This window comes from Pecten maximus, chromosome 5 (genome assembly GCF_902652985.1).
Source record: "Pecten maximus chromosome 5, xPecMax1.1, whole genome shotgun sequence".
In the NCBI taxonomy this organism is placed as follows: domain Eukaryota; kingdom Metazoa; phylum Mollusca; class Bivalvia; order Pectinida; family Pectinidae; genus Pecten; species Pecten maximus.
In genome coordinates, this window is record NC_047019.1 from 23,034,140 (window position 1) to 23,049,702 (window position 15,563).

Sequence of the window (15,563 nt, forward strand, 5' to 3'; positions counted from 1 at the left end):
TATTTTAGTACAACATTTATTTATACCTGTTAACAGTATACAGAATGTATATAACAAAATAATTATGGAACAGACGAACAAAGGTGACAAGAAACTGCACTTTGTATTCAGGTTTGAACAGATTAAAATCTTCAACAGGAAAATAATCTAAATGAAGCACTCCTTAAAAACGTTTACATCTTGAAGCACAACTTTTATACATTGTTGAAGTAATAATTAAACAAATGAAATTTTGACAGTAACATATACAACAGTACTAAATGGCTCTGTGGAGAGGCTCCCAAGTCTAAACAAAAGGGCTTGATGGCAAGTAATGAACAAGTATGGGACCGGTGAAACACATTATGACAAATCACTCACAGTTACTTTTTCTGACAAATCAGACTTATTCTGATAAGTCACTCTCAGAGTCTTATGCTGACAAATCACTCTTGCAAACATATTCAGACAAGTCACTCTCGGAATCAAATTCTGACAAGTTACACAGAAACTTATTCTGACAAGTCACTCTCAAAGTCTTATGCTGACAAGTTACACAAACATATTCTGACAGGTCACACATAGAAACTTATTCTGACAGGTCACACACAGAAACTTATTCTGACATGTAACGCACAGAAACTTATTCTGACAGGTCACACACAAAAACTTATTCTGACAGGTCACACATAGAAACTTACTGACAGGTCACACATAGAAACTTATTCCGACAGGTCACACATAGAAACTTTTTCCGACAGGTCGCACACAGAAACTTATTCTGACAGGTCACACATAGAAACTATTCTGACCGGTTACACAAAGAAACTTATTCTAGTAAAACAAGTCACTAAATAAAATAGAAACCTGTTCTGATGAGTCAATTTAGCATACAAAGCCATCTAACATAGTCTTATGCTGTTTATTTTACTGCAAATCCCATTTCTTCTACTTTTTTTGCAAAGAAAATGAAAATCTATAAACTTAATATTAAGTGAATAATTATTAAAGGAAAAATAAGAAATGTTCAAAAAGCATGGTAACTCTTTTCAGACAAGGTACAAATTTTACTTCAAAGCCCCAAGGAAGGTATATACAGAACTTTATATATGCATGTTTATTTGATTCAGGCTTAATGTTAAGTAACTATTACAAAACTTACAAAAATGTACAGTGTATAAATAAACCCTTATTATAAATTTAGAGTTTTTTTAATTTCCTTAGCACTATTAAAAAAAAAAAACCCAGCTACAACAGTAAAATATATGGTTGTAAACGAGCATAACACAGTCAAATTATTGTTGTAACCAAGAAAATCTGTTTACAAGTAGTACAACAGTACTCTCTTCAATGCTGCCAACCTGAGGAGCTAACAAATCTTTTCGGACCCTTTCACAATCATGGGTTAAAGACTTTTGTTCAAAGGGCCACCAAGTAAAGAGCCTTATAATCAATTTAATTTTATATTCATCACATTTGTATTTACATATTTGTTTCTGGCAATACTTTTATTATTTTAGCTCTTAGAAACTTGTATAAAATTGTTGTTTATTATTGAAAGTATTTATATTTAAATTACCATGTGATTCTTTCAATTCTAACAACAAGAGATCCCAGAGGCAGTTGGCTCCCACCACTGAATGATCTCTATTAGTTCCAAGTCAGACCGATCTTCTGTCTACTTTTCCCTTCCTTCTTTTTTTTTGCCTCTTAATAATCTGATAACATAAACAATTGGAACCTAAATGTGAAGTTTGAGAAATATCCCTCCAGTACTTTTCAAGAAAGATCAATAACAATTTTAAGATGGCCGCCTGTTGGCCATTTTGTTTATCTGATCAAAAATCTTAATTTGCACATTTAGGGACCAAAGGGAACCTACACATGAAGTTAGCGGTATATCCCTCCAGTACTTCTCAAGAAATAGCAATAACAAACTTTAATTCTCAAAATCCAAGATGGCCACCAGTTGGCCATCTTGTTTTTCTGATCAAAGAATTAAATGCATTTAGCACAACTAAGGACCAAGGGGAACCTACACCTGAAGTTTGAGGAATATCATAAATATCAAGGTTTACAGAAGGACAGATGCAATCCCACAGACAGAGGGCGATTTGAATGGAACACCATCTGATGATGGTGGGCTGAAAATAGACACTAACTGGCTGACCTGATCATATCATTTGCACATGGTAGTGACTTATGTCATTAGTATACATGATGACAATAGATGAATTACAATAAATGTAAAAATATCTACATTGAAGGAACACATGTTTAACATTGCACTTTATCCTGGCAGACATTTGCTATGAGAATTATTACACTTCAATTCATACAACCTTTGCCTTACTACCTAATTATATACTGTATATGATATAATTCTACACCTCCTTTTATCAATTAATGCTTGCAGCAAAGCTATGGAAAAAACAAAGAAACTTGAACACTGGGAATTATTTGAGGTAGTGCCGAAACAAACATAACCCAACAAATCATCAATAAACTTGGCTCAGCATTGCACTGATAACATCTACAATACAAGGATTGTATGTACACACTATACAATTGATGAAAGACCTTTATAGCAGCAAAAGCCAGAAATACAGTGGCCATTATAAATTGATGTACAAACAGGTACAAAGTGTGACCAAAACCATTCTGCTAGTGATTATCAAATCACAGTCGCAAGCCGTGTCTGTTTAAAATATTATACCCTGGGTAACAGATATGCCTTGGTGAGATGGTAAGTTAAAGTAGCATGTTGTAAATATTAAATAGTTTCAAAGTTTTGCCCAAAAATTATCTTCCAAATGTTAATAATAGGGGAAACATTTTCCTGGGTAACTTAGTAGTTTTAATCCATTCAGTATTGAATATTGGAGGCCGAACACATGTGCTAGTTTCAGCAAATAAAAATAATGCCTACGTTGTAAAGATATACTGTTTTGTTTGAACCTCCTATTTCAAAGGCTCTTATTGCAATTTTATAAAATGAGATTTTTAAATTCATAACATAATTTCAATATATAAGATTCTCAGAAGATATGAGAGTATGATATAAAGAATAACCCTGGTCTGGTTTATCTTTGTCAATATAATTTCTACCGGTACATTAAACTTTGTATAGTGTTGCTAGATATAGGTGCATTTAATGTATCGGTAATGATCCTAAATTCACATTTTGATTTTCCTAAATTCTGACAAAAAAATTATTTCAAAATACAATTACAATGTACCATTTATAAACATCATATCATTTTTATAACTGATAATACAGATATAGTACATATAAAAGTATGATCCAAGGAATGCTTACAAAGTTATGATGTACATGTATGTTTATAAATTGCACAATAAATAAAAGATTTGTTTAACATACATAACATTAAAAAACAATTACTAGTAAAATGGACATTAATTTTGTACTTTTTATATTACCTGACATTTTAATTTTTCATATTTCTGAGATAAACAGATATTCATACTTTTGATGACAAAGAGAAGATGAAAAATATATATTTTGACAATGAAAGGATATTTCAGGCTTTGCTGTGTATTTTTTCTGTTTTTACAAAATGAAGTTTTTGATGACTTTCTGTATAGGTCTGCGACATACTGGACAGGGTTTTCTTTGACGTTTAAGGCGACGAGCACACTTGAAACAGCAGACTTGATGACCTGTGCTACCATGGATGATGCTTGCAGTTTTAGGTCGACAAAGACATGTCATACACATGTCACTAGGTAACGGCTGCAGAATCACACCCGACCTTGAATCATTTGATTGTTGTGGAGTCTTTTCCTCGGGCCCGCACACTGGTGTTTCCTCTTTTGACAATTTTTCGGTTGCTTGAGATTCAGTGTTCAGTTGAAATATTTTTTCTCCATCAATTTTTTCATTCAATATTTCATCTTTTTCTTTGGAACTGTCACTCAAAGATCTGTAGTTTAAGAAAGTTCTTCTCATTCCTATAAACTTTGCCTGTGGGCTGTCTTTCAATGAGATTTCTTTCTCTGGACATGATATCCTATTCTGTTTGTCAGATTTAGAATCCTCAATACCATCTAATTTTTCATCGGTTGTTTGACTGCATGTTGGTGTGGCAGAGCTACAACTAGTGTATACACCAGAATCCGGTATTTCTCCATCAGAAGATGAAACCTCACCAGGGACAGCCTTAACTCGCCTCTTACTGTACTTTGACTGGCGTGTCTCACCCTCTCTGTCAGGCAGCCAATCAGGACGCAGCTTCCAACAGCGGGAACAATACCTTTGAGTGGGAGAATTCTTGGTCTGACATTCTTGACAAGACCACTTGTCCTATTAAAGTAACATAAGATGAATTTGAAAAAAAAAAAAAAATTACTTTTGCACCCTAAGACTTGAATACACAATATTGTCATATATTTTACATTTAATTTATAAATCAGAACATCTATCATGGTTTATTTTTACTGATATTTTAAAGACGTTTTGCTTTTGAAATGTTAAGATAATGTTTTACAAATATTGAAAAACAAAATCCCATGCACATGGAAGAGAAAAAATTGAAGTGGCCCTAAGTGGTTACTGCATGCAGATCAAGTTAATTATAATCTAATACCTCTATAAGCACAAGACAACTAGAGAAATTTCCTGAACATGCAGTTGAATCCACATATGATCACCTATTATCTATATGAACCCAGTCAACCAACTCTGGCATGAGGAGTTGAGTACTGTGTAATACTCAAATAAGCCCTCTCCCTAGTGTAAAAGTACCATATTTATCCTCAAATAAACACCCTCCCCCAGTGTTAAAGTACCATATGTATCCTCAAATAAACCCCCTCCCCTAGTGTAAAAGTACTATATTTATCCTCAAATAAAGCCCCTCCCCCAGTGTAAAAGTTCAGTGCCATATTTATCCTCAAATAAACCCCCTCCCCAGGGTAAAAGAACCATATTTATCAAATAAACCCCCTCCCCCAGTGTAAAAGTACCATATTTATCCTCAAATAAACACCCTCTCCTAGTATAAAGCACCATATTCATCCTCAAATAAACACCCTCCCCCAGTGTTAAAGTACCATATGTATCCTCAAATAAACCCCCTCCCCTAGTGTAAAAGTACTATATTTATCCTCAAATAAAGCCCCTCCCCCAGTGTAAAAGTTCAGTGCCATATTTATCCTCAAATAAACCCCCTCCCCAGTGTAAAAGAACCATATTTATCAAATAAACCCCCTCCCCCAGTGTAAAAGTACCATATTTATCCTCAAATAAACACCCTCTCCTAGTATAAAGCACCATATTCATCCTCAAATAAACACCCTCCCCTAGTGTAAAAGTACCATATTTATCCTCAAATAAACTTCCTCCCCCAGTGTAAAAGCTTAGTACCATATTTATCCTTAAATATGTCCCCTCCCCTAGTGTAAAAAGTCAAGTACCACATTTATACTCGAATAAGCCCCCTCCACTAGTATGAAATTTTATTATTAAAGTTTGGGAAGGGTTTATTTATGAACCACTTTTAGATTACTATTTTAAAATTAATAAAGTGGATGATTCTGCAAAAATGAAGTATATAGATGGGAGCTTCTTTGCAGATGAATATGGTTGGTGTCTTCTAAGGTATTGCCTTTTTAATGCTTTATAACAGCATTTAAGATGTTTCCGGAAGTCATACCTCGTCAGAGAGCTCTGTGTCAGTCTCCGGTCCACTTGAATGGTCAGCCCAAAACTGGACATCGCTATCATTGCACACCACCAACACATCCTATACAAAAATAACTCATTATTACACAACAACAAAGAAATTCTATACATAATCAACATAATATTCTGTATGCCAATATGCCATGTCTTATCAAACTGTTCAATTTAATACTTTTAGAATGTTCACTCTATTGATAAAAAATTGTTTCACATTATTCCAAAAATATTTACACTGCAGTACAGAGGCACATTTTCCTGACTCAACCATCAAAATCTTATTGCGAGGTCTCAAATGTTTAACAAATTTTAGCTCTGTCTAAAATATAACAATATATTTCTATCAATTGATCACAAGTACATAAAACTCACGTACCCCTCCAGAAAATGGAGACGACGACTCAGAAGAACTGGTGTTGTCTTCATCATCTGAATCCAGCTCATACTCAACAGAGAAAGTATCAGAATCTACATCTACTGCAAGAGAGTTCACGGCCACAGACTCGTCATCCTCCACGAACCACATGTCGTCTGTCGAGTCCTGAACACGTGTCGTCTCCTTCCCCTGATCAACCCAATGTCCAGTATAAGATACCAGCATATTTACAGATTTTGATGATAATTCAAATTAAGGCATGTGAAGTAAGATTGTTTCTGCTAACCTCACCTATCCAATAAGGGCAGGGGGGGGGGGGGGGTCAGTCACGGAGGTAAGGTCTAGCTGCGTGGAGAGAGTGATTCATAATTCCTTTTTGATCGTAAACTGATAGTTTACAGATCATACAAAATTTGTATATTTTGCAGACTTTATTTATAGTTGTTTTAAAGCTTAAGGTAAACTTGGCCCAAAATTTTCTGGCAGATTTTTTTTTTCATACAACATTTCATCATTTTTTTCTCCAATTAGGAATCAAGAGATATACCTGTATACTGAGAACCTCGCTTTCATCGTCTGTCGTTTCCATCTTGACCTGGAAGTACCAGGGATACCTGGCACCATCGTTGTCAGGCTCATTGTATGTGATACTGACTGATGCTGGACGACGTTTTGTGTCAGAGGATCCGCTTGATCCACCCGTATCTAATAACAGCCAGCAATAGGATTTACTTCAATAATCATATACTCAAGAAGTTTAGGCTTTTATTTATGATGACAACAAAGACATATTGGGGAAAACATAGGGTTAGTTTACCAATTTTTAGCCATAAAATTTACTTTTAACAAGAGGCCCATGGGCCTTAACGGTCATCTGACAAACACTTACACTTACAGCAGGGACACACACCCCAATCCAGCATTATTACCATAAATTATTTATCGCAGCCAGTTATGTTTTAGATCAAATTTGGTTTTTATCCATTTAGCTTGTCCAGGAAGAGCAGCATCATAAAGCAAAATTTTAGCCAAGTTCCCATTTTTGGGGCATGCCCCTCTGTCCCAATGGGTCAGACAAGACTCATTTATATCAATTAGGATTGCCTTTCCCCAATGATGTTTCATACTAAATATGGTTGTAATCAATTCAGGCATTAAGGAGGAATTGCATTTTTAAGAAATGTTTAACCTAAGCGCTCCTTTTGCCCCATCTTTTTTTCCCCAGGGGTCAAACCTGTCTCATTAAAAAATATGATTGCCGTCACCTTATGTTTCACGTCAAATTTGGTTGTAATCCACCAAAAGGTTAGGGAGGATTAGGATTTAACAGCAAATATTCATCAAAGTTCCCCTTTTGGGGCCCTGCCCCTCAGGCCCCAGGGGTCACACTAGCCTCGTTTATATAAAATATGACCACCCTTCCCAAAGGATGTTTCACACCATATTTCGTATTAATCCACCCAAGGGTTAGAGAGAAGTAGGATTTATAGCAAAAATTCACCAAAGTTCCCCTTTTGGGGCCCCGCCCCTCTGGCCCTAGGGGTCAAACCAGCCTCATTTATATAAAATATGATTGGCCTCCTCCAATGATGTTTCACACCAAATTTGGTAATAATTCACTATGGGTGTTAGGAGGAGTAGGATTTTATAGCAAAATTTCATCAAAGTTCCCCTTTTGGGGCCCCGCCCCTCTGGCCCCAGGGGCCACACCAGCCTCATTTATATAAAATATGACCACCCTCCACCAATGATGTTTCACACAATATCTGGTTGAAATCCACCAAAGGGTTAAGGACGAGTAGGATTTTATAGCAAAATTTCATCAAAGTTCCCTTTTTGGGCCCGTCACTCTGGCCCCAGGGCTCACACCAGCCTCATTTATATAAAATATGACCACCCTCCCCCAATAATGTTTCACAACATATCTGGTTGAAATCTACTAAAGGGTTAAGGAGGAGTAGGATTTTATAGCAAAATTTCATCAAAGTTCCCCATTTGGGGCCCCACCCCTCAGGCCCCAGGGGTCACACTAGCCTCATTTATATAAAATATGACCGCCCTCCCCAAATGATGTTTCACAACATATCTGGTTGAAATCCACTAAAGGGTTAAGGAGGAGTAGGATTTTATAGCAAAATTTCATCAAAGTTCCCCATTTGGGGCCCCGCCCCTCAGGCCCTAGTGGTCACACCAGCCTCATTTATACAAAATATGACCGCCCTCCCCAAATGATGTTTCACAACATATCTGGTTGAAATCCACTAAAGGGTTAAGGAGGAGTAGGATTTTATAGCAAAATTTCATCAAAGTTCCCCTTTTGGGGCCCCGCCCCTCAGGCCCCAGGGGTCACACCAACTTCATTTATATAAAATATGACCGCCCTCCCCCAATGATGTTTCACACCAAATTTAGTTGTAATCCACCCAAGGGTAAAGGAGGAGTAGGATTTTATAGCAATATTCACCTAAGTTCCCTTTTTGGGGCCCCGCCCTTCTGGCCCCAGGGGTCAGACCAGCCTCATTTATATAAAATATGATTGCCCTCCCCCAATGATGCTTCAAACCAAATTTGGAAGTAATCCACCCAAGCGTTAAGGAGGAGTAGCGTTTTGAAAGAAAAAGTTTACGGACGGCGCACGGCGGACGACGACGGACGAAGCACGATGACTATAGGTCATCCTGACCCTTTGGGTCAGATAGATTTTGATGATAATTCAAATTAAGGCATGTGAAGTAAGATTGTTTCTGCTAACCTCACCTATCCAATAAGGGCAGGGGGGGGGGGGGGTCAGTCACGGAGGTAAGGTCTAGCTGCGTGGAGAGAGTGATTCATAATTCCTTTTTGATCGTAAACTGATAGTTTACAGATCATACAAAATTTGCATATTTTGCAGACTTTATTTGTAGTTGTTTTAAAACTTAAGGTAAACTTGGCCCAAAATTTTCTGGCAGATTTTTTTTTCCATACAACATTTCATCATTTTTTTCTCCAATTAGGAATCAAGAGATATACCTGTATACTGAGAACCTCGCTTTCATCGTCTGTCGTTTCCATCTTGACCTGGAAGTACCAGGGATACCTGGCACCATCGTTGTCAGGCTCATTGTATGTGATACTGACTGACGCTGGACGACGTTTTGTGTCAGAGGATCCGCTTGATCCACCCGTATCTAATAACAGCCAGCAATAGGATTTACTTCAATAATCATATACTCAAGAAGTTTAGGCTTTTATTTATGATGACAACAAAGACATATTGGGGAAAACATAGGGTTAGTTTACCAATTTTTAGCCATAAAATTTACTTTTAATTATAGAGAACACTAAAACGGGTCTGCTTTTGTTACCTCCCTCAGAAATATATTTATCTAAATGATAAAGAAATATCATTGAAGACAGACAATATTTAATTAAGCCCATGTTGTATTAACACACCTTTGCGTTTCCTTTTGGTGGTTGCTCGTGAAGGCATCTTCCCCGATACAGCAGGGACATCCTGTTGGTGAGAGGAAGCTTCCTCGGTTGTACATTTGGGTGACTTCCATCCCTTTGAGGTTGTATGGGGTCCTGTACTACTGGTGATAATCGGTGACGCTCGGCAGACCTCTATGGTTAGAGAACCACTCCCGGAGCTAGTAACAGCCTGAAGATAAACATTTATGATGTAATACAAGAACAGCCATGTATATTTAATCTATGGACTGCATAATATATATATATTACCTCAAAGAAATTGTTATATTTGACTGAAAAATATGGGTATTTTGTAAAGTGATTGTTTTTTTTCCTGAAATTGTTTCTTGCAAAAGAACATAAATCTAAAATTTTGTTATATTTAACAAATGTAAGAATCAACAACAGTTTTGATCATAATAATCATTTTATATCAAAGATATTCATATGCACTAGTGTATTGTAGAATTCTGGTAAATTAATTCAGAGAGACACTTGAAAAGCTGAATATGCAAACTGGCAAAATACTCGTTTCCGATTTTTTACAGCCCATCAAGGGTTGAAGTCATTTTGAGTAAATGATGAAGTTGAATAGAAAACTTGACATAAACCTTGACTGGCTAGTATTTGACAGCATTAAAGGACACTAATTGATAAAATACATTAAAAAATATTCATTTACTGTAACAGTAACTTTCCATCATATAATATAGTTAGATTCATGGAATCTCCTAAACTGAACTGGTATACACTTTACCTGGTGGCTGGGGAAGATGGGATGAGGCACAGTTGACTGTGGAGGTCCAGCTAGGTTGGCATTGCTACCATGTGAAGGCCTTGTCACGTAGTGACACTTTCGTTTGATGCAAGTATCTGGGACTTGGTAACAGTTTTTTCCAATAAGATCCCTACAAATTATGAATTAGAGTTTAGCAGATCAAGTCACAAACACATAAAGATAGATTTTGTTTTTTAATATTTCTTGTGAAAAAAAAATAATGGAAGAAACTGAAACACCTTATCATCTCAAAGTCATTGGGTCAAGAAAAATCTTTTGAGATATTCAAGTATTCAAGGAAGCTGAGTCCATTTTATAAAGAATTCTTCTGACGGAACTTAACAATTACTATGAGTAAAGCGAGGTTTTCGAATTATCAGAATAGGTATAGGTGAAGCAGCAGTAAAAACTTCCTTTGTCATTGAAACCTATTGTTGTTTAGAAGGATTTCACTGTGAGATATCAGTATTAAACATATCTAGCATTTATCTTCACCCTTTTACACATTTAGACTCTTATAAACAACAGCTGCATGAATGAGTTCATATTTACACCAGCTTTTCACTAATGGAGAAAGTATTTATTCAGAGAAAACCGTTCTATTACTAGCAAACGGACATAGCAAGAACCGAGATATATTTATCAAATGAATAACCTTACATTAATTTGTTAGTGAGCTGGTGACAGCAGTGTAACACAGTGATTGGAATGGAGGCATATTTAATTAACTTCAAGGGTGTTACATGTTTTCCTCCAGGAAGAAATTATGTCATACTTTTAATTAGTTCATATCATGGTGTACATAATTCATTATTTTTATACTCTGGGTTTTTTAATAAGAATTCTCATTTCTTTCTGTGTTTTATCTTACATCACTTCAGTAGTTACTGTTTCCAAATATACAAATATGCTGCTGTTCTTGCATACAAATACAGAGATTTTTCCAATTTTGTGAAATTCTGCTGTCTTATCAAAGAGAAAACAATAACTCAATTAACCCTAACCTCAAATAAGTACATTATAATTATATGTAAATGACCATCACAACTTTATATCTGTATTAGGAGTTTTCTACTGGTGGTACCTACAGGACATCACTGATGGTGAACTTATCCACCCCAAACACTTCCGCCAGCAGAGTGCCCTGGCAGTACACTAGTCGTGGGTCATGGGGGTCGTACAGGCTGTGGCTCCCGATGTACTGTTTCAGGAACTGACAAATCTGTTAGGGAAACACAGGAATAAACATGTAATTGATTTATCAATTTATATGCAGTTTCACTCCAGGCAATCTGGACCTATCTGATAAAATTTTCTGTTTCAAAGAACCAAGTGGTCTTTGAAAATTTAGTTCAAGAATATTTTTATTTTTTTTTCATAATCTTTCATTCAATGTTTTGAACTTCTGACATACAAATTATGGAAAAGAATTAAAGGTCAATAATGCCTATTTTCTGTTTCAAAGAACCAAGTGGTCTTTGAAAATTTAGTTCAAGAATATTTTTAATTTTTTTTTCATAATCTTACATTCCATGATTTGAACTTCTGACATACAAATTATGGAAAAGAATTAAAGGTCAATAATGCCTGACTAAAAAAAAGATTCAGTCATCAGCAAATAAAAATCAGGATGTGAAGAGATATTCAAAAGCCACGTTTAATATTACTTGTTAAAGCTGAATACTCACCTCCTTCCTTGTGAAGATTTCTCCCGTGGCTCCAACTGATTGCAAAAATCTGAGGAGTTCTTGCTTAGGTCGAAACTGATAAAAACAAAGCATTCATTAACAACGTGTTGATAAATTGATGGCCACTATCAATTATGTAAAATGAATTACTGTCTTTTTTTATATTGTATGTTGTAATTCAGACAACTTTTCCTTACAATTTGACACCAAATACACTGTATTAAAGATATTATACACTTTTATAAACGTGTCTGAACATACAATCAGAAAAATTATTGACTGCCAACCATAGAAATTCCAAATCAGACATTTTGAATTCAACATTTAAACAAAATTATAAATACATAGCATATACATGTAATGATGCAGAGTGCAATGCATCACTAAACTCTATAAATATTTCTCGTACATGAGACAGTGAAATCTCATACACTACCCACTAATAGATTTTTCTGTCAAGTCCAATCTGTCTGGCACTTTTACACAACATTCGGCACAAAGTAACATCATAAATTAAACAAGAGGCCCATGGGCCTTAACAGTCATCTGACTCTGAAGACCCTTGTACTATTGTAGTATACATAATCAGTAGCAAGTATAGCGATACTGTTGGCTATGGCTGCCATGGTGGCCATTTTGATTTTTGGATGAACTCCAAAAATAACAACACTGCATGGTCAGGACTATCTCAGGATCATTTAAGGGAAGTGAGAGCTGAATCCCACTGGAGAAACACGAGTAGTTTGAAATAGGTGTACTGGAAAACCATAATTGTGAATGCAAAATGACCTGTCTATATATAGGTCATCCTGACCTAAAAATGACATCATATAGCCAATTGCAACTGTCCTGATGGATAATATAACCAACAAGTTAAGGGAGGTAATTCAGTAGAATTGAAGAATTTGGAAAAATAAATTCATATTAATTTTGTTACAGAATTTAAGTCCTTGACAAAGATAAAAGGAATGTATACATGTAACAGACTCTATGAGTCTATTTTCAACAAAAATACTTGGTTAATGCTGGCATTGCAATAATTTGTATAAAGATTTAATTAAGAATTGTATATTTTGATACAGAACTGAAGGGTCATAATATTTTTCTAGTGTAGATATTCTCCATTAAATATATAACCATATCGAGATCTAGTTCTATTAACCAAAATTGTAATACTTGTCTTTGTAAAATTTTTATATGTATAATTTAATGAACAAACTTACCAGAGGCACACCCACAGTGTATTCCTCAGCCACTACATACTGGGATCTGGAAGTGGAGGTGGTGGTGGTCGTGGTCTCTGTGGGGCTTTGCCCACTTCCTGTGGTGCTGGTAGTAGTAGTAGTGCTCTCAACCTGGCGGACAATAAAACAATACTTTTACAGATTCAGTGTTCAAAATGAAGGTACTTTGGGTATCTTGCGTTAGATAATGATAAGCAGTCTATATGATGAGTGCTATGAATTACTACTGACTACTCTGGTACAATATTCCCTCAGTATAGATCCAATTGAGTGAGAATTCGTTTCAAAGAGTTTGTGAGTTGCAGTCAAAATTATATACAACAAACGTTTTAGGAATGTTCTTGTGTCTGCATTTCCAACAGCTTTTCGACAGTACTACACACAATGAAATGCATGCGCTAAAATATAAACAGTAAGTATAACTTGGCTCATATTTTCCCCACAATTAATTGATCACTTTAAACTTGTCTTTCCTCTTTTTGTCAGAGAATATGTTTTACAGACTGCAGTTAACCACATAGGATACATATTTTCACACGAAAACATTGTCTTTTTTATTGGATATACAACAAGAGGACAGTGAACTTTCATTTGAAAAAAAAAAAAAATATGAATATTGAAAATTGCAAAATAAAACTAAAAAATTTTAAGTTGATTGTTACATATATGGATTTGTGAGATAACAATTTTTTTATTTAAACATTTTAGAGCAATAAAATATGTGGATTTTGGGAGATAAAACTTGCCCTGCTCAGCTGCAAGTACATTAATAGATTGTAAACCTAAAATTAACCTACAAGACAAGTTCAAGTACAGAAGTCACTGTACATGTTTCATGACCAGTACAAGGTAAGACTTGCTCAGAAAATATACAATCCTGTTCAAACCAAGACATGTATGCATTATCAGAAAGTCATTTAAACGGTCAATTGGCCCTGTCCATTCAAGTTTAAAGATACAATGTACACATAACTTACAGACAAGTTATAGTCAGACTGTTTTAAAGAGAACATCAAAGCAAATTTTAAAGTAAACCTGATCACATCTCATAGTAAATTACCTCGGTATCCATTTATTATCTATATGTATATACTTATCAGATTATCATATCCATGTCTTATTTGTCACTTTCTATTATCTAGTGTATAATTAAGTCAATACAGATATTTCCTTTTAGGGAATTATATCAAAATTATTTCATGAATTTACCAGTATATATATAAAGCCTTCAGTTATGATATATAATTAAGTTTAAATTAACAGGGGCCTTTAAACATTAAATCGTCATCTCTTCTTTACTGTATGAATAACAATGTAGATAAAATTCTATTAAATCTGCTTGGCTAGCTATGGTTTATAATCTAAAACTATGGAAAAGCATTTAAATAATTGATTTCCAGTACAGTAATTACACACATTTCACTTTACAGTTTACTAAATTTTGAATTTGTTGCATAAAAAGTTTGATACATAAGCCATATTACAGTAAAACAAAGTAATTCAAAATTTCCCTTGGGCTCAACCTTATATATCTTTAATAAAATCCTTTAACTTTTCGGATATATAACTATTTCTCTGGTTCTGTTGGGAGTCCTTCTATATATTTATAAGTTTTAATGTATCTATCACATGGCTTTACTGTAATGATGACTAACAGGTATGCAAATGATCAGGAGTTTAATTCAATTATTTGCAGTTTAAAATGATTCTTTGAAGGTTCAAATCACGCTGGAATTTTACATACAAATATTTCTCAATCAAGTTTTAATAAAATTGAATTCAAATCTAATATATTTGAACACACAATACATGTATAATCCACAGCATATTCAAAATAACATGATTCAATATATTTGAACACACAATTCATGTATAATCCCCAGCGAATTCAAAATAATATGATTCCTTGAAGCATACTTAATTCAAGTTGGAGTTCCACATACAAACATAAATGCATATATATTATTTTAATGAGAGTTTCACTGGGTAATTTAATTAAAATGAAATTCAAGTTTGAACTCACATTAAACTGTAATCAACATGGAAATCAAAAAAAATATATTCAGATCGACTATCCATTATTTGTAGCAACACATTATACATGTATACACATGTATTCTCCATGTATATTTAGTACACATTAACATGATATTTCATACATACTATGATACTATTTAGTGTAAGTCAGGCTTTTATTACAGGTAACATGTATCATAATTTTTCGAAGCACATGTATACAAAAATATGCTGAAAATCAGGAACAAAAATATTTAAGGAAAATATTGTTATAGCATAATTATATACCATAAAAATATTTTATCTCAATTTCTTGCCCTGCAACAAT

General features: G+C 34.7%; 1 protein-coding gene across 5 annotated transcripts in view; it reads right to left on the reverse strand.

Annotated features, from left to right (window-relative positions):
• LOC117327561 (protein Mdm4-like) overlaps nt 1–15,563 on the reverse strand; it is a 20,045-nt gene continuing 4,482 nt past the window's right edge. For all 5 annotated transcript variants that reach the window (XM_033884617.1, XM_033884616.1, XM_033884614.1 and 2 more), the window contains 9 exons: nt 13,199–13,330; nt 11,976–12,050; nt 11,376–11,509; nt 10,267–10,417; nt 9,492–9,699; nt 9,069–9,226; nt 6,057–6,245; nt 5,655–5,744; nt 1–4,303 (listed from right to left, as the gene is read on the reverse strand). In XM_033884617.1, coding sequence (XP_033740508.1) covers nt 3,551–4,303; nt 5,655–5,744; nt 6,057–6,245; nt 9,069–9,226; nt 9,492–9,699; nt 10,267–10,417; nt 11,376–11,509; nt 11,976–12,050; nt 13,199–13,330 — 1,890 coding nt within the window. In that variant the 3' untranslated portion in view covers nt 1–3,550. The remainder of the gene's footprint in view (nt 4,304–5,654; nt 5,745–6,056; nt 6,246–9,068; nt 9,227–9,491; nt 9,700–10,266; nt 10,418–11,375; nt 11,510–11,975; nt 12,051–13,198; nt 13,331–15,563) is intronic.